The following is a 20,295-nucleotide window of genomic DNA, read 5'->3' as shown; positions in this document are numbered from 1 at the left end:
CCTAGTGCCCTGCTTCCCACCATGGTGGGGATGGACTCTTCTTCCCTCTGGAACTGTGAGTCCAATAAACCCTCCCTTCTATAAGTTGCCTTGGTCATCGTGTTTTTATCACAGCAATAGAAAAGTGACTAACAGAAGTAGTGTCTTGCTATGCAGGTAGGTTTGGTGGGATTCCCTTGCCTGATTCTCCTGAGTAGTTAGGATCATAGGTGTGCCCTCCACACCTGCCTGGCTTACCTACTCTAAATTCCACATCCTTGTAATGACTTCATGGGCTCTCTATAGAGCAAGGTCACCCAGCTCCACCCCAGAGTTTTTCTTTCTGTTTGCACCCTTAGAGATTTAGTCCTCATCTCCCATGCTCCCAGCTGGACCCCGAGCTGAGGTACCAGTATACCATTGAATGGTGGAACCTGACAGAGCCCATGTCCTTCAGAGAACTGGGCCAGTGCAGGCAAGCCTTCCTTGTCTGTGTTTAGCCTGCAGCCTCTTGTCCCACCTGAGCCAAGTTTGCCTCCAGCTAACGACAAACTAAACGTTGTTATTTTAGTGTATCTGGTTGCCTGTCAGAAATCATTTCTTAGGATGTTTTCCTTGTCTCTCTCCTGTCCCCTTGCTCTCCGGCGCAGCTGCGACTTAAAAGGGGTTAGCACAGCACAGCTGTTGTCCCCTGGCCCCTGGAAACGGAATGACAATGAAAGGTGGCAGTGAGAAGGAAAGTGGGTGGCGCCAGGGTCTTTTAAAACCCACATTACCGTGACACTTATTTATTTGTTGTGGGGAGGGGGATGCTCCACATACAGGTGTAAGCAGAGAGCAGCAGAATCACTCAGCACAGAGACCAATCTATCCCGTGTTTTCCCACGAGGATCATGGGGCTGACTGGGACACCCACCACAGTGTGGGCAGCAGAGGAGACTCCGTTAGTCAGTTTTCAGTTTCCACCGTTGTGTCAAAATACCTGAAATCATCGCCACCCACAGCCCTCAGGTTACCAACACAGACAGATTCAAGGTTGTGAATGTATGAAAATGCTGAGAGATTATTATTATTACTATTATTATTATTATTGTTGTGTATGTGTGTGTGTGTGTGTGTGTGTGTGTGAGAGAGAGAGAGAGAGAGAGAGAGAGAGAGAGAGAGAGAGAGAGAGAGAGAGAGAGACTTTTTCTTGGAATTCAGTTTGTGGTTCTGGAGTGTGAACTTTGTAGGTGAGAATGTTAGGTGACAATGTGCCAAGGTTGGACTGGCCTACAAGGTTGACTTTTGTCTTATTATTTCAGAGATAGCCGGTTCCAGTTACTTGAGTGTGTACCACATGATGCCTCAGTAAGAGTGTGGGGCAGAGGAGGCCTGCTCACCTCAAGGCAGTCGGGATGCAGAGACAGAGTCCAAATTCAGGGTCCCAGTATCTGCCTCAAGCAAACACCCCTAATGACTTCCTTCCACCAGACCCCTCATCCTAAAAGGTTTCACCCCTTCCATAGTTTCTTGGGATGGGACCAAATCTTCAGCACATGGGTCTTGGAGACATTTAAGACCCAGAATAGAGTAGACTATTAGTAACCTTGATTCATCCGGGGGAAATGAGCCAAAGGAAGAGGAAATACACTGGGAAGCAGCACCATGCTAGGCCACTATGTTCAGTCCGTTCCGCAGGTCTGGAGCGCTGACTGTATTGCTACGTAGATCCACAGCCTGGGGTGTAGGCAGGTGCGATGTTCCCTACGCCACCCCTGTGCCAGCTGCATTCTCTACAGTCTAGCAGGACAGCTCTGGCTGGACCTCTTTTGTACTGGTGTCTGTGCCCTGGAACCTGATTCACAGCCATCCCTCAGCTGAGAGCACTAGGGCAGAGTAGGTGGGTGTGTACACCCTTTGCTTCCCATTCAAATCAGCCAGAAGTTTCCTCATATCTCAGCTCCCAGACTGCATCACAGACCCACTAAATGGGCATCTCCAGAGTCAGTGGTTTGTAAGCTCCCAGTGAGGCCAGTGGGGAGGTATGATTGAGAGCCAGGGAGCTAGATGCTGTGAGTTATCTCTATGTTATGATCCAAGGGCAGAATGATTGAGACAGGTACCGAGGGAAAGGCCCAGTAAGAAAGTGCTTGCTGCATAAGCATGAGGTCCTGTGTTCAGATCCCCAGTACATACACACACACACACACACACACACACACACACACACACACACACACACACACATGAGCCAGATGTAGGGTACACACGTATAATCTCAGCACTGGGGGGATGCTGAGAAAGGAATGTCCCTGGAGCTACTTGGCCAGAAGCCTAGCCTAATAAGTGAGAAGAGGAGACATTAAGAGGAGAAAAAGACAGACTAACTGTAATAAAACATGGAATGAAGCAAGCCGATGGCAACCCTGCTCCTCAGGCTCATGAGAAGTACCGACCTGTGGCCTGAACATCTGTGACCTATCAGGACTGTCAGAGCCGCCTCTACTGGGTATTTCACAAGACCTGTGAGGCTAAAAGTGGCTTCTACTGTCTGACTCGTGCCAGACTTCAGCCTTCGGGGCACAATTGGCCACAGAAGAAAACGTGTATCACTGGGAGCTGGGAGATGTCTCCTGGGATAAATGCTGACCACACAAGCATAGGGACTGAGTTCAGATCCCAAGCACCCACATACAATCCAGATGTGGTAGTGTATGCCTGTCAGCTCAGCAGTAGGGGGATGGAGGCAGGCATAACACACATACACACACACACACACACACACACACACACACACACACACACACACACACACACACACGTATGTACGTAAAGCCCTTTGAACAGCAAAGTTTCCCAACTGTGAACCATCCTCCCATCATGCCAGGCACAGGGGACACACCCCTGGGAGTAGTCTGTGGGACAGGACAGGCAGGAGGAGGCAGACATAGCCTGTCTTTCCACCTGACACCCAAGCAGCCAGCCTCTGTCCCAACGCTAGGGCAACAGTCCTTGATATTGAGGGAATTCCCATGGGCCTTGGCTCCCAAGCTTTCCAAGTAGATAAAGATGACGGAGCCTACGGAACCCCAGAGGCTTGGTTGTCCAGCCCCGTCCACTAAAGGATGATGCCCCAGGAGCAGGCTTCAGCCTGTTTCACTCCCACACACATCCCCAGTGCCTGAGGCGTCAGCTGGCTCATGTTTGACACCCAGGAAGTACCTGTGAATGAACTCAGGAGAGGTCCCTGTGGAACAGTGCTTGACAGCCACCTCTGCTGATATTCTGATCTATGCCGTCACTCCGACAAGGTCACCATATCTCATCAACCTTTGGGTTTAACTGTAAGTATACGTCTCTTCCATAGGAAGAAAGCCTGGCCCAGAGAAGTTAATGAACTATCCTAGCATCACACAGCTCGGAAGTGTAAAGGGTGGGTTTCAGTCCAGCAGAGAAGAGGTGGAGTGTGCTCTAGAGTCACTTTGGATGGTACCCAGTGGACCTCCATTATGTCACATTCTCTGCAATTTTGCATGGCTCTTTCTGTTTCAGGCAGCTTAAGAAACAGACGGTCCACCACATTGCTTCTGCAGGGAGTGACCAGTGCTCTCTTGGGGGGGCAGTGACACACAGAATGAGTTGTGGAGACGTTCAGAACTCCACCCTGAAGCTCAGTAGACAATGACAGGGTCTGATGATCTGTTCTATCAGGAGAGACACACCCAATCCCCACGTTCACATCCCCTTCATTCCCAGCACCTGGTCCCATAGTCATATCCCCCTCATTCTCTGTGCAGAAGCTTTCCAAAAGCTTTGACGTAAGTGTGGCTCTCACTATGGACATAGACATGTCCTCTGCCAGCCCAAGCCCAGGTGTAAACAGGAAGTGTCAATGGGGCGCCTACATTGTGCAGGGAGCAGCTTGAGAGACCAGAGCCTTCTGTGGGAATCCAGCCAACAAAAACATGTTTGAAAACCCATGACTCTGGTCGGTGGGCCAAGGCAAGCAGAGACTCATAAAGGAGATTTAGGGGATGAGGGTGGCATATTCATTTGTACCTCCACATAGTAAAAATAATTTATTGGTAGCTGCTGGGAAGGCTTTGGTCTGAAATCACATGGCTGGCAATATGAAGACCTTCCTTTCTTTTTCATTTTTCCTTTCCCTAACAAATATCCTGGGTTTCAGATGAAGTAACATCATTAAATTTGTAGTGTGTGTGTGTGTGTGTGTGTGTGTGTGTGTGTGTGTGTGTGTGTGTGTGTATGCCTGTGTGTATGTGTAGGTAGTGCGAATGTATGTATGTATGCGTATATATGATTGTGTGTGATGTCCACATGTGTATGTGTGTTTGTATATCTGTGCATTTGTATATGTGTTTGTATAGATGTATGTCTGAATATATATGTATGTGTGTGCACGTACATATGTCTATGTGTGTATGTATAGTACATGTATATGTAGGTGTGCCTGTGTGTGTACATGCTTCTATATTTCTTTATTTGCAGGTGTCTTCTCTCATTGATACCACAGGCCTCATGAGTATTTCCTCAGAGGCTGTGGTAATGAGCTCACCAGCTTGCCATTTATCACCCACTTGTGGCAAGGGGAGGGGGAGGAGTCTCAGAGGCAAAGGATGAGTTGTGGATAGGGATGTCTTTCATCTGCTGGAGACCCATTTGTCTCCTTAAGTGCCTGTCCCAGAGGGGCCTGGGTAGGAGTTTGTGGAGAAGGGTGATGGCTGAGACCGAGCAGGCATATAGGGTGTTGAAGAAAGAGAGGCAGAGGAGGGTACCCAGGGGGAAAACGACCCTGAGGACAAACAGCATGTTGAGACTTAAATCTGACTGGGGGCCGGGGGAGGAAAAGGTAATGGAGATGGAAGGAAACCAGATCCTAGGCAGCCAGGCAGGAGTTCGTGCTAACATCAATTGATGACTGTGTACCAAAGGATGGCTGCCATCTTCCAGGAGCTTCAACAGAAATGGAGTCACCCCTGGGAACGCTTTGACAATACACGAGGAACCCAAGCACTGCTCCTGTTGACCAGCCAGGGCCACGCGCTGTGTGTTGCAGGGTGAGGTACTTCACCTCCCTGTGACCCCGTCGTTTTCACTTTCTCTCCTCTGGAAAGCCCTTCCTTGTTACCGCCACCCTCATCCTCCCAGATCACTTCTCCAGACTTAACCTCTGTGACTGGATTGAAACTCAGGAATGACAGTTTCAGTGTAGACTAGTGAGGTGCCCTCGCCAGCCTCCCCTCCTGCACCCCACAGAACGTAAGAAGGTACTACCATGAAGATTTTCAATGAGCAGTTTCCTTGAGCGGTCGTGGCCATCATCGTGTCTGGGAGGCACGTCTCCCTTCTTTGTCCTTGGACTGGCTCTCCAGCCTCGCTGGTCTCTGGCCTCTGATTCTCACTGGCTCTGACCTTGCCTGTGATCTCCCAGTGCCCCTGAGCCTGGTTATCTTGGCTTTGGCTTCTTGTTGGAAGTTGTGCTGGCTTTGTCTGCAGAAAGGCAGGTCAGACTTTTGGGGTATCCTGTTCTCTGTTGTTCCCAGCTCTGTCCTACTGCCAGGAAGACCCTACAAGCAATACAAATAGATATGAAGGAATGCCTTTCTTGTGTTTCTAGTGGAGGAACTTCATGGTCAGACATGTTGCTGGACTTCTGCCAACCCTTGACCTATCTTTTTTTTATTCTTTCTTTTATTTATTTTTGTTTGTTTGATTATTAGTTTAGGAATACATCTTACTGTGAACAGTTGGTGAGACGAATATAGATAGTAGCCTAGGTCCTGGTGTCAGAGTCTGACATGACCATCATCTCACATAGTGACCTTGTTGTGATAAGTGCAGTTACGAATCTATTGATTTCAAAAAAAAAATCCCCACTGCAGCATGATTTCATCAACCTTGAGCCCAGGGTACACATTGGACATGTGGGTGTCTGTGCATGTGGAGAGGGCCAAAGTCCATGTCCAGTGTCTTCATCCCTGCTTCATTTTTGCAACGTGGTTTCCCAATGAACCTGAAGCTCGTTGATCTGGCTGGACCGACTGGCCAGTGAGGTCCGGGGACCTGCCTGTCTCCACCTCCCCAACACAGGGATGACGGACGGGGCCAGCATACCTGGTTTTTTCAGTAGGTGCTGGGGATCAGAAACCAGGTCCTCATCATGCTTGCTTGGCAAGCATATCCCCTGCTGAGCCATCTCCCCAAGCCTCCTGAACTCAAGTTTTTAAACAAAGTATTCCAGGATCTAGGCATGCTGGTGCACACCTGTCATCCCAGCACTGTAGAAGCTGAGGCGGAGGACTGTGGGTTAGAGGCAGGCTTGTGCAAACAGTGAGACTCTAAGAAAAGAAGGGAAGGAAAGATAAAAGGGAGGAGGGAGCGGAGACTGGAAGGGATGAAGGCTCTCAGGACAGCAAGGACAGCTTGTATTCACATCTTCCCTGTGCTCTGTTTTCCCTGGATTCTCCCTCTGTGCTGCCTCTGCTATCCTTTCTGACTATGTGTGCACTGCTGTGTCTGTGACATGCAAAGAGCTAGAAACTGTGGGGCTGGATTTTCTCCGAGCCTTAGCGGGCTTGGGAAGAGGGACCATGCACAGGCTCGGAGCCAGCGTCCTCTGGGCTCTGCAGCTTTCAGCCCCAAGGAACAGCTCTCCAGGGCTGGAGTCCAGGCAGAGCCAGACGCTGGCAGTCACAGAGTTTATCAGGGATGACTGTTGCACCAGGGAAAAGGGTTCCACAGAGACGAGTTCAACAGATGTGTCCAGAGGTGACTAAGGCCTTTTGGAAGGAGAGCAAGGCAGCCAGAAGCAGGATGGTCAGGCCTCAGGGCAGGCAGGAAACCCAAAGTTTTCAAACACCAGGAAAATGGAGCAGTGGTGGCCCATGCGGCTTGTGTAATACTCACCTTGGTTTGCTAGTTGCTGCTTATGGAAGTTAAACCCCTGTCCTTTGAGTTGGGAACAGGGCTGGCCTTCATGTGTTGGCTAGAATCAGCAGCCTATTTTTTTTCAGATGGGTAACATACCTTGAGTTTTCTTCCCTTTCTCCCCCACTTCCTTCTATAGTACCAGAAATTTAACTCAGTGCCTTGTACATGCTAGGCAGGCTCTCCTGTGCTGAGCTATGTTTCCAGCCCTTTTCACTATTTCTTTGTTTAAATTTTGGAACAGACCCTCAGTAGGTTGTCTGGGCTGGTTTTGAACTCACTCTAAGCGCAGGCAGAACCTATAATCTTATCAGTTTCCCAAGTAGCTAGGATCATAGGCTTGTACCACCAGTTAGCCATGGGAGTTTTAAGACAGGCACTTGAAGGGGATGGAACCAATCACAAAGAGGTATTTCTGAGAAGGCGGAGCATTCCAGTCTTTCCAATCTGGAAACCAGAGAAGGCTCAGGACCAGAGTCTAGTCAAGGACCGAGGGGCACGTTGGCCTCAGGCCAGCCTCCCTTCCTGAACACAATTCACAGCTTTTGGGGTCCAAATCCCTGGTACCTCTTCAACAAACATCTTCAGCAGCAAGTCTTTTCCACTAGACACAGGCTCCATCTCCTCTGTGTGCATTCCTGGGAGGGCAAGAAAACTATGTAAATCCAAAGGCCAGGCACACAGAGAAGCCTATGTGAGCCAATCCTCAACAGTGGCACAAACTTGTATCCTAGCAACTCAGGAGACTGGAGCAGGAGGACAGAAAGTTTAAAGCTAGCCTGGGCAACTTAGCAAGATTCTGTCTCAAAAGTATGTGTGTGTGTGTGTGTGTGTGTGTGTGTGTGTGTGTGTGTGTGTGTGTGTGTATGTGTGTGCATGTGCGCGTGCGTGCGTGTGTGCTACATGCTCACATGAGCATGTGTGACAGGCTGGGTTTCTGTAGGTCATTGGTAGAGCACTTGCCTACCATATATGAGGTTCTAGGTTCAATCCCCAATGAGAAAGTATGGGAAAGAAGGGGGTGTGGAGAGGAGAAGGAAAGAGAGAAGAGGTGAGGAGACTAAGCATTTTTATTTATTCATATTTTATGTATGAGCACTCTACATGTATACCTGCACTCCAGAAGAGGGCATCAGATCCTATTTATTATAGATGCTCATGAGCTACCAAGTGGTTGCTGGGAATTGAACTCAGGACCTCTGGAAGAGCAACCAGTGTTCTTAACCCCTAAGCCATCTCTCCAGCCCAGAGACTAAGCATTTTTATTTCATCCACAAACAGATATTTAGGGCTCCACATCTGTGAAATGTCAGCTATCTCACAGCAGCTCTCAGGACCCCCTCACACCTTCCAACACTCCCAAAGATAAGATCTCCAGATAGACTTTGCTCACACTTATCCCTTATCAATGACGGATGATGTTTAAACAGAGCCATTCCCAAAATGCTTGCTGATCGATTCACTTAGAACAACACTCAAGCCCATTATTCCTCCATATAAATGAAATCTTAGTGGCAAGATGCAACTTCACACCACAGGGAGTGGACAAGAAGAACGGAGTCTTCTGGTTCATGGCAGAACTCAGTAAAGTCACTGACTCGAAAGAGGGCATCTGCACCAGGTGTGGTGACTCAGGCCTGTCATGCCAGTACTTGGGAGCTGAAACAGGAGGATTGTGAGTTCCAGGCCAGCTTGGCTACATGAGGAGCTGGTCACATAAATCTCAGAAAACCACAATCGGAAGGCAGCTGGGGGTCACACCTGCTTCTGACTCCTGCATGTTTTGATGTTACTTAACACAAAGTTCCTGGAAAAGTCCTCTGTACACTTGTGAAGAAACGAGCCAGAAGGAAATGACATCTTCATATTATGATGGAAATAGTTTGTTCTTGATGATCCCTGCACAGATCTCAGGGGCCTTCACGGAGGCCCCAGCACATGCTGGAAGGGGCACGTGAGGCTAGCATCACAGTGCTGAATTATTTATTTACTTTTGTGTGTATGTATCTAGTATGACCATGGATGTACTACTATGTATGTGTTACAGTGTGCCTGCCATCATATGGATGTGGATGTCAGAGGACAATTTTTTAGTTCATGCAGAGAGACGTGATTGTCTGTGTCTGCTTGAAGAGCTAAAGATGGAAGTGGACAGAATTGACTCCCTTTGCCTGACCCATGACCTCTGACACCAACACCCTGTTAGAGGCAGTGACCTAGGATGTGTCTGGGATGGCACCAGTACCCTTCAGAGCATCCATCCCTGGTCTCTTAAACTTTATCAGATTGCTGTTCAATGAGCTGGGGAAAAAAAGACTTTACTAGTCAATCATATTGATTAACAACCAACTCAGACAGTGTTTACTAAAACCCGTGTGGGACCCATCGTATTACAGATGAGAAAATTATACAGTCACTAAAGCAAGACACATCCCCTCCCCTCCCTCCCCAATGCTCATTCTGCACATGCAATGAAGGCAAAGGCTATAATCTCTAGATGCATTTAAAAAAAAGGTCACAGCTACCACCCTCCCCTCTGAGAAACAGGACCCAGGGCTGGCCTAAGTCTGATCACTAGAGGCCAAGAGAAAGGTAAGAAAAAATTCTCTCTCTCTCTCTCTCTCTCTCTCTCTCTCTCTCTCTCTCTCTCTCTCTCTCTCTCTGTGTGTGTGTGTGTGTGTGTGTGTGTGTGTGTGTGTGTGTGTGTGTGTGTGTGTGTGTAGGGGCAGCCAGGATCACATAACCTGCCTCTGAGAGCTGTGTTGTCTTTAGCATCTTTCTACCTGATCAAAATCATCTCTAAACAAGCCCAAGGTTGAATGGGGGTGGAGGACATTAGTACACTTAATTATTCTTCTGGAATAAAAATGAATTCTAACAACAGCTTTGAGGGAAGGCAAGGCAGGAGCTTCTAATTGAAGTTCTGAGATGCACGCAAATGTTTGAATGAACAATCATTATAATAAGTACATTAAAATAAAAACAAGTCAAAGGGTTGTATTTACATAAATAATTCAAGGTGATAGTGTTGGATTGGCTAAGAATAAAAGGGACATGGTCTTTCAAAATAGAGAAGTCATAAGCTATGTGTCCACCAGGGGAGACAGATGGGAAAGAGCAAATTAATACAAAATGGGAGATTTATTTAGTGTGTGTGTGTGTGTGTGTGTGTGTGTGTGTGTGTGTGTGTGTGAAGGTGTGGCTGAGAGTGTATATACTTCTACACTCACAAAGAGGCTGGGCAAGGCTGTTGAGTATCTTTTCTCTGTCACTCTTTGCTTATTTCCTTTGAGGCAGGGTCTCTCTCTGAACCTGAGGCTCATGCTTTCTTGGCAAGGCAGGAAGTTAGCAAGCCCTAAGATACTCTTGTCTCCTCCTTCTGGGAGCTGGGGTTACAGGTGTCTGCAGAATGCCTGACTTGTTATGTGGGTGTTGGGATCTGAACTACAGTCCTCATGATTTCTCAGCTGTCTTCTTAACAGCTGAGCCATCTCTCCAACCCTCAGGCATAGTATTAATTAGGAAAGTTGTTACATAGTTGGGGTCTGTTGCTCATTCTTCCTCCTACTTTGATTGAGTAGGAAGAATCTTCCAGAAGTTTCCAACACATTCACTCTCACCAAAATACCCACAAGGTAAACACTGCCCTCACATCTGAGGACTCTGAGGCACAGTGGGTCTGAGTCCCTTTGTGCTATTACCTGGGCTGTCGATCCTCCTTGTGTCTGGTCTCTTCTCCTTGGTTGGACCTATTCTGCTTCACTATGGCCCGGAGCTTTAGAGTCTTAGGGTGAGAGTACTGATCTGGGGCCCTGCACGTGATGAATATCTTCTAGGGATCTGATAGGAGACTGCCCAAGTGTTTGTCTGTGTGCTTGTTTGCTTGTTTGTTTGTTTGTTGAGACAGTCCTTCTGTGTACTTCAGGCTTATCTGTACCTAGTTGTGTTGACCAGACTGGCTGGACTAATGTGTAGCAATACTCCTGCTTTTGCTACTTCAGTACTGAGATTACAGGCATGGTCCATTACAGGCATGCCTCGCTTTCTCTTTATTATTGAAAGTTTATCATATTCTTACCCCTCCAACTCCCCCAAGATCGCCCCTACTTCCATACCTATGTAACTTCATGTTTGGTCTCTGTCTCTGTCCCTCTCACATAAAATGAAACAAAAATAAAAACAGGTAAGTTGAAAGAAAGAAAACCAGTCAGGGAAAAAAAAACTAAAACAAAATGAAGCAAGAAGTGCACGCCCATACAGAGAAAAAACCATGAAGTATGGTCACCTACTCCTAGGCATAGCTGCGGTTCTCAGCCTTCCTAACACTGGGACCCTTGAATACAATTCTTCCTGTTGTGGTGACACCAACCATAAAATTACTTTCGTTGCTACTTCATAACTGTAATTTTGTTACTGTTATGAATCATAATGCAAATAATTTTGAAGATAGAGGTTTGTCAAAGAGGTCATGACCCACAGGTTGAGAACTGCTGGCATAGGGCCATCTCTGGAGTGTGGTTGATATTCTCAGGGACACTCCATTAGAGAAAACTGGTTTACCCTTTCCAGGCAGGTACCAATTGCAAATAGCACATTGGTTAGGAGTGAGACTTTGGGTACACTTCCCATTCTCAGTGCTAGGATTTTTGTCTATATCTTGTGGTTTTGTGTCAGGGTCTCACACTTAGTCTAAGCTGTTCTGGGACTCAGTCTCCAGGCTAGGCTGGCCTAATATTACAGCAGGAATCCTCCTGCTCCAACCTTCAAAGTTCTGGGATTCCAGGCGTGGGCTACCATACTCAGGTATTTATTTGTGCTTGGCTTTGTCCTTCTTTTTTATTATTCTTTTTTCTTTATCTTTCTTCTCTGTGTCTTTCATATCATGAAAGAATCTCCATCCCATTCATTTCCCTGTGCCCCTTCATATCCACCCTCTGCCTTTGCAACCCACCCCCCACACACAAATAAAATAAAATAAAATTGAAGAGAAAAGAGAAAAGGAAAAAATCAAACTCGTCATGGAAGCTGTAGTGTGACACAGTGAGTCACACAGTAAACCCTTTTATCCATCTATCTTTACTTGCAAGTGTTCATTGCAGAGAGTCATTGGTTTGATTCGAGGCCTCTGGTTTCTGCCACACCATCGATGCTGGGCCCTCACTGGAACTCCTCTTGGTTATTCTGCTGTTGCCTTGTGTCATGGAGATCCTGCAGCTTTGGGTCTGCAGGACCAGTCCCTTCATGTACTCTAGCAGATCACAGATAGGGTGGATATTGGGGTGGGTCAACTCGTAACCCTGGTTTTGAGCCTGGGTAGTTGCAAGGTTGGTCAGCCTGCCAGCTCTCCCTTGTCCTCACTAGGGTGAGTTCTCCTGCATTTCCCTGACTAGTTCACCCCTTGCAGTGCTGAGCAAGGGGCGGGGGCCAGTTCTCCAGCTTTCATGTCCTCAGGGTTGGATCTCCCACACCTACACTGTGAGAGTCAGCTCTGTTGTGTTGCCTAGGCATGGTGTAGAGGCCACTCTTTAGAGTGCTGCAGCTGATGAGAGGCAGGGCCACCTCTCCCATCTGTTTTAGGCATTGATGGGCAGAGTGAGGAGGGCACCTCTCTCCTACCCATGCTGCCACATGACAGATGGGTAACAGGGACAACTCTCCCATGCTTACAACTTCAGGGCTGGCTCACTCACACCTCTGCCCACTGGAGGTGCAGAGCCTGCTCTCCCAAGTGTTATCGCTGGTGGCAGGCAGGGGTAGCTCTCCCACCCTTCTGACCTCAGGGCCAGCTCTCCCACCTGCCTCCAGTGTTGATGGGTAGGGGTGGTCATCTCTTCCATACCCATGCCACCATATGGCAGGTGAGGGCCAGGACCAGGTCCCCCATGCTCACATTCCTGGGCTAGCTCACCTGTGCCCTCTCCAGTAGGGTCAGCGCCTCTGTGCTGCCCCGATGAGGCACAGGGCCCACTATCCCAAGAGTTGCAGCTAGTAAAGGGGTCATCCCCTTTGCCAGCTGGAGGTGGCAGGGGCAAAGGGGAGGTGTTTTTGTCATTCTTGAGTCAGGGTCTTACAGTGTAACCTAGGCTTGTCTGTAACTCACTATGTAGCCCAGGTAGATCTGAATTTTCCATGATTCCCCTTTCTCTACCTAAGAGCTGGAATTGCAGGCGTGAACCACCAGGTCCTGCTCTTAGATTATTCTTGTTTTGTTGTTGTTTTTCTTTTGTGGGGGAGGGGTGGGTACAGGGTGAGTATTCAGGGAAGGGAGAGAAAAAGTGAAGCAGTTCCTTAATACCCTGGCAGACAAATAAATAAAGTAGATGTGGCTTACACAGACTTTGATAAGAAATTTGTAATATGCAACAACATGGTTGAAAGTTGAGAGCCCAGAGAGATGGCTCAGCAGCTGAGAGCCGGCTGCTCCTGCAGAGGACCCGAGTTCGGAACCCACGACCCACACTAGAAGGATAATAACCATCTGTGGCACCAGCTCCAGGGAATCTGATGGCCTCTTCTGGCCTCCAAGGGTACTGCATTCATGTGCACATAAAACAGACATCCATAGCACATACCTAACACGTTCTAGGCCAGCCAGGGCTACATTATACAGTGAGATCCTATCTTTAAAAAAAAGATTAGGTAGATCTCAATTTTTTTTCAATGCTTTTGGAATTTTAGTCCCACAACAATAAAATAAAATTTTTAAAGAAAAAATAAATGGGGATGGTGAGGTGAACATAGTGACTGTGGTCACTATAGAAAACAGCACAGAATTGGAGTTGGAGTTCTCAGGCTTCCAGATGTACCTGATTCTCCTTCACTGTGCCTCACACAGGCTTTTCTAGTAGGTGTCAAGTGTCTGTGAACAATTCATTCTAGAAGGAAAACATCCTACTTCTCTCTTACTGGAGTATTTTAACAAATGTCCCACGGCAGCTGAGCAGCATCTGAGGTGGGGGGAGGCCACGGTCCCATGGTAACTGCATCTCTTGAGGAGATGGTTGAATTAATTGTAGCCATGTTGGACTGATGGCACTGCCAGTGCCTGATATCAACAATTTACCAGAGGAACTGGCTGCAGAGAAAATTCAAAGCCACTCTGGCTCATCTGGTGAGACTCTGTCTCAGAATAAAAAAATAAAATGAAATGAAAAGGGCCAGAGAACGTAGCTCCATGGCAGAGCAATTTCTCGGGATGTGTAAGGCTGTGGACTTGAACCCAGGACAGCAAGGTCAGTAAAAGATCACAGGTTTGCATCTTTCTTGAAACTCACTGCCAGGCTTGTTTGGCCCCAACTGCACTGTGTTTAAAACTTTTAAGAGGCATGCTGTCTTCTTATGGGATTGACTGTGGTTCAAGCCTAATTTTTCTTATGGACAGAAATAGACATGCTTATCGTAAAGGCAATGTATCCATCCAGCACGGGCCATGCTGCCTCCTTTATGATTTGATTCTGATGGTTTCAGCTCTCCTATATATCATCACAGCACCTTCTGCTGGGATTTGAACAAGAGCCCCAAGGGAAATTTTCCCCAGACAGTGAAATGGATGAGGGGATCTTTGAGAATTGCAGTAATTGTGCTGGTCACCATGAGCATGGAAAGGCCTTAGTGTCTTGTGGGGAGCAGAGTAGGAAACTAAGGCCCAGGGAGACGTATTTCCATTGTCTGAGCCAATAAGGGAAGAATGGCAGTCTTGACTCAGGCTTCACACCTGTCGCCCTGCCCTCTCGGGGCCAGCCTGCTTACCAGAGTGGTGTACCAGAGTGACAATTTTCTCTGTTTCTCTAATTCCCCAGGATGGCTACTTCTCTCACCGGCCCAAAGAAAAAGTGCGGACCGACAGCAACAATGAGAACTCGGTCCCCAAGGACTTTGAGAATGTGGACAATAGCAATTTCGCCCCCAGGACCCAGAAGCAGAAGCACCAGCCAGAGCTGGCCAAGAAGACCCCAAGCAGGCATAAAGAGCGATTGCAGAGGAAGCTGGATGCCCAGGACAAAGGTCAGGGGCAGTCAGTCCTGGGGAAAAGCCCCAACGAGGTGCTGCCTCCTCGGGAAAAAGCCACAGGTGACAGTAGCCAAGGGAAGGATCTCTCAAGACACAGCCCTGTGAGAAAGACTGGTGGTGGTGGGTCCCCCGAAACCAAGTCTGACCAGCCCCCCAAGTGTGACATCTCTGGCAAGGAGGCCATCTCAGCCCTGACCCGCGCTAAGTCCAAGCACTGCCGCCAGGAGATTGCAGAAACCTACTGTCGCCACAAGCTGGGGCTGCTGATGCCAGAGAAGGTGGCTCGGTTCTGTCCCCTGGAGGGTAAGTCACTTTCTCCTCTCTAACCCCCTCCCTCTGCCTTCTCAGGCCCTCTGAGTATAGCCACAACTGTGCCTCAAACCCTGATCACAAGATCTGATTTGTCTGGGGACTCTGAACTCCTGCCATCTGCTTTAAGGAAAGTTTTACAAAATCACATTACGTGTGCTAGTATTTTAACCTATTCCCTTTAGCAGAAGAGCCTGTCCAACTTTGACATTGTGATATGACCTCGGGATCTACAGATGTGTGGTGCTGAGTTCACAGATATCTTGGAATGCACTAGCTATAGAAATCAAAAAAAAAAATCAGTCTCTGCTAAACCTTGGCTTTTTTTTCTATTATTATTACTACCTAACCAATATAATCTAACAACTGTTCGTACAGCCCCGACGTTATATAAGTCATCCAGAGAGTATTTGGAGCATAGGAGGAGGAGGTTCAGGCCATAAGCAAACATCATGCCACTTCATATAAGAGATGGGATACTGCTGGGTATGAGTATTGTGGGATCCAGTACCCAACTCCCCATGGATTCTGAGGGACACCTCTTTGTGGCTCTGTATGTCCATAGAGTTTATAAGATGGGTTGTGGCCCCAAACTCCAAGGAAAGATGGGAAAGGGAGGCTTAGTATGCCCTTAACACATTCTCTTTTAGTCAAGCTCGGCCTGACTTTTTGAGCTTGTAGCAGCAAATGAGTATCCATGCAACACTTCCTGTTCAATAGACAGATTTAAAAAGAAAGATCCTCCTTTCCCCATGGTCTGTGTGGTCCAGGTGGTTCCTGTCTGTGTTCTTGATTGCACTTGGCACTTAGTGTGCAGCAATAATTAAGTGGAATGCAATGTTTCCAAGAGCTGTTCTTGGCCAGTGCCAGGCAGGGGGCGCTTTGGAAGTCTGAACCAAGATAATGTGGCTCCTGCCACATACAGAGCTTACGTGCTTGCTCCGTGAAGGGCCTAGTAGTAAATCTGTGTGGTTGTTGGGCCGTACATCTCCATCACAATGACTGAGTCTGCTCTTAGAGCAAACACACAAACATCAATACGCTTGCTTAGGTTACAGGGGATTCAGATTGCTTCCTAGCTTGTGAGGGAGAGGCTTGCATCCTTGACCATCTAGTTTAAGGTATGAATGCCATGAACTCAAAAGTATACATAATACATTTGACCTGTGGATTGTCTTAATTCAGTTTGGCCTACCTTAAATGTGCTCAGAAAGTTTCCATCAGCCTCCAGTTGGACAAAGCCAGCAAGAGCAAAGCTTACATTAAGATAATGTGTTAACTGCATTGTGTAAGTTATTAAATGCTGCAATGAAGGTGGGAAGCAGGAGGGGGTGTGTGTGGTGGGGGGAGGAGGGGTTGTGTTCCCAGCATTGTCAAGTTGAAAAGTCCTAAGCCATCCATCATTACTCTATGGACCATCCGTAGTCGAATCAGCAATGCTGTGTTTTATCGCCATGAATCCTTTGTTGAGGAAACTGAAACTCAGAAAGGTTTAGGAACTGGTTGCAGGCATGTGGCTAATAGCCAGCAAAGCTGGTATTGGAATTCAAGTTACAGAGCCCAAGTCCCCTTCCATAAGTCTGTTGGTCTTCAGGAGGAAAACAGATTTTCACTTCAGCTCAAGTTGTACAAGTCCCAGAGAAATCTTGCTGCCTGCTAGCTCGGCCCCCCTCCCCTTAGTATAGTCAGAGGGGAAGATGTCATCTGGGGAAACAAGGGAGCTTATGACAATGATGTAGATCATGGATGCGAGGTTAGAGTGCCTGCATTTGGATCTCGGATTTCCTCTGCACAAGCTGTGAGACTTAGGGCAAGTTGCTTGCCCTCTCTGTACCTTGGTGGTGCGTTCATCTCAGAGGGTTCAAGACTGTACAGTTCGGCAAATGCGCCTGGCCACTGATACTCGTTACACAGATATTTGCCTTATAGCTCACTCCACAGTCATCACCCACCACACCGCAGAGTTTCCCATGCTTCTCCTGGTCATGCTGAGAGGTCTGCAAGCTGGTGTGAGCTCACTGGGACTGCCTGCAGGGTTGGCTGTCTCTGCCTTGGCGAAGGTGGCATGCTCTCCCAGGACCTCCAAACTGGTTAATGGGGTTGGCATTTAAGACACAAGGGCACACCAGCCTCATGATGCTTTAATTTCCTGCACTGGCCTCCCCTTTGCAGTAAATTTACTGTGAATAGACTAATTGCAAAATAACTCTAATTGGGTAGTTATCAATGAACAACTTCCCGTGAAACAGAATGGCTTACAATTAATAGCATTTAAGCCATAAACTATTCTTCTGCAGAAAGCAGGGATGTAATTACACCCCACAGGGAGACTGCCTTCCCCTTCTGGAAACCATGACACCCGGAATTCCCTCTGATCAGGAGGAACTGGAGCTTCAGCCTAGTGGTCCTTTTATATCCTGCAAAATGAGGAAACGAGCTAGGGTAAAGGGAACACATGACATCAGGCAATATAGAAAGATAGCTGTTCCTCCACCACAGAGGCTTCACTGGGCCTCGCCTAGACCATAGCCACTGCAGGCCAGTTCCTCAGGCCGCTGGGCAGATCCAGAGGAAAGGAAATTGATTTTCTATGTTGACTTTTGTGAAGAGATTGCTCCTGCGACTCCTCTACCTTGTCTGTCCCTCAGCCTCACCCCCACTCAGCCCAGGTGAAGCGCTGGAGAAGGTTTGCTTTCTGCAGAGATGTTCTTGCAATTCTGACCTTTGTTTCCTGCCTCCTGTGAAGGACAATCTGAAAGGAGGGGTACAGAAGACTCCCCTCATTCCATCTGAGAATACCTGTTACCTGCTTGTGCATGCACAAGGGAAGAAGACTCTTATGGACTCTCCATCAATGAGTATGCAGAGAGAGATTCTGAGGGGTTTTGTGGGAAGTCCTGTCCCTAAGTGTGCCCTCAGAGGAAGTTGTCCAGACCCCCAGCAAACCCTTCCTCCCATAGATCCTGCACTCACTGCACCACCAAGCTGCCAGCACACACACACACACACACACACACACACACACACACACACACACAGAGGAATACACTTGAATATACATATACATGTGTACACACAGGCAATGTACACATATACACATGTGCACATACACATACATGCTCATACAAGGAAACAGACACACATTAATGTGTGAATGCATTTTCATATGCACATGTGTGCATGCACATCTATACATATGCACCACACACACACACATACACACACACACAGAGTAACATGGAACACTTGTCCATTCTTTGGTCTTTAGAACCACCCTAGGACCCCTAGTCACTCTGACTGAACCTCCCTGTGTCTTAGGGAATATAACTGTGAGAGCAAAGGTCAAGGGCATCTTGAACTGGAAAAAAAAAAAACAAACTGTGTTTTTTAAACCAAGATCATGGGCTTTTAGGATCGAAGCCACAGCCTTGCCTTTACCTCATTTCCCATTCTCCTAGGGTTTCAGTCCCAGAGCATGTTGTCAGAGCAGCTCACAGAATACTGTCCAGGAAGCAGACCCAAAGCCTGAACTAGGGGGCAGCGCTCTCTCTCTCTCTCTCTCTCTCTCTCTCTCTCTCTCTCTCTCTCTCTCTCTGTGTGTGTGTGTGTGTGTGTGTGTGTGTGTGTGTGTGTGTGTGTGTGTGTGTGTTTTAGAGACAGGGTTTCTCTGTGTAGCCCTGGCTGTCCTGGAACTGGCTTTGTAGACCAGCCTGGCCTCAAACTGGGAGATGTGCCTGCCTCTGCCTCCTGAGTGCTGGGGTTAAAGGTGTGTGCCACCACCACCCAGCCCTTCTTCTCTTTTTAACCTGTCTTGGTCTGCAGCCTATGGGACTGCCATAGGTTCCACCCACAGTCAGGAGTTTGCCTTCCCCTCTTAATTCTGTCTGGAAATGCCCTCAAAGACACACACAGGGACAGCTGCCCCAGTCTGCCAGGTGCTTCTCAGTCCAATCAAGTTGACAACAGTCCCCCAGGTCTCACACCTGGACCAGTTCACTAAGACTTTCCTAAGGCACTTGGCCATTAGAACTGAGAAGAAAGCCAGCCACCCAGAAGGCTTTCTAGACAGCTAACATCAAAAGTGACCTTCTTCCTGCCTCCCACCTCTGCCACCTCCTCATTTTCCCCCCGAGATGTCAGGCTGCTGCCCCTGCTGGAGTGCTGATACTCTCCTTTTAAACTTGTCACTAGAGTGTGCTTGACCCTTAGACAGTGATGTGCCTGAAACAAAGCTGAAAAGTTTGCACAGGAAGAGGAAAGCATCCGAGACACAGCGAACAGGAGGCCCTTCCTGGTTGTGGTCAGGCACATCTTCTGGAAACTTCCTGTATGAATAGGCACTTCGCAAACCAAGTGTATTTTTAACAAGAGGATCATGGTTAGACGGAGTCTTTCTCATGTGCTCACAATGACCTCTATAGACCAAGGGATTGAGAACAAGCTTCTCACCCTGCACTTGTGAGCAGAAGCTTGGAGCAGTTCTGCCTAGAGAGAACCTGACTAATCGGCTTCCCTTTTGTTCAAGGCTGGAAGGGGATTTTGGAGAAGGATAAAGCTCCTGCATGGCTGGGAGGCAGTGCAAGCTGGGGTGCTTTACTGGCCTAGAGCACATGGGTGCCTGTCTCCTCTTCCCTGGCTACCTCACCCCATAGCACAGCAATTCTCCCTCCCCCAAGTAACCATGGAGACACTAGCATCTGGGCCTCTGTTGCCAGGAATGTCACAGGCAGTTTGAGAATACTAGTAATTTGGGTTGTACAGTTGGCAAGCTTCTTTTTTTTCATACATTTAAACAAAATTGTTGATTCTTCTAGCACCTGGCACCAGGCTTGATATTCATCAAGTATCTGTTGCTATTGAGTGGTTCGAGATAAGGGAATGAATGAAACCCCACCTCACATCCTCTGGCTTTTTCACAGCTCTGGGGAAAGTGTAAGATATCCAAAGAATGCCATGGGAACTCATCTTGAACAGGAACATTGATCTTCCCCCAGCACACTTCAATATTACCTATTTCGCTAAGCCAAAGAATGCACTGAACAGTGTTTGGCCATTTCTCTTAACTGT

The 20,295-nt window shown here is 47.8% G+C and overlaps 1 protein-coding gene across 1 annotated transcript in view; it reads left to right on the top strand.

The window, feature by feature from the left end:
• Xylt1 (xylosyltransferase 1) overlaps positions 1 to 20,295 on the top strand; it is a 300,160-nt gene that overhangs the window by 159,348 nt on the left and 120,517 nt on the right. Inside the window, exon 3 of the mRNA XM_052714005.1 lies at positions 14,709 to 15,222. Within this exon, the coding sequence (XP_052569965.1) occupies positions 14,709 to 15,222 (514 nt within the window). The remainder of the gene's footprint in view (positions 1 to 14,708; positions 15,223 to 20,295) is intronic.

Source organism: Peromyscus californicus, unplaced genomic scaffold (assembly GCF_007827085.1).
Source record: "Peromyscus californicus insignis strain IS unplaced genomic scaffold, ASM782708v3 Scaffold_4__1_contigs__length_199733344, whole genome shotgun sequence".
Taxonomy (NCBI): Eukaryota; Metazoa; Chordata; class Mammalia; order Rodentia; family Cricetidae; genus Peromyscus; species Peromyscus californicus.
This window is presented reverse-complemented; position numbering and strand designations above follow the sequence as displayed.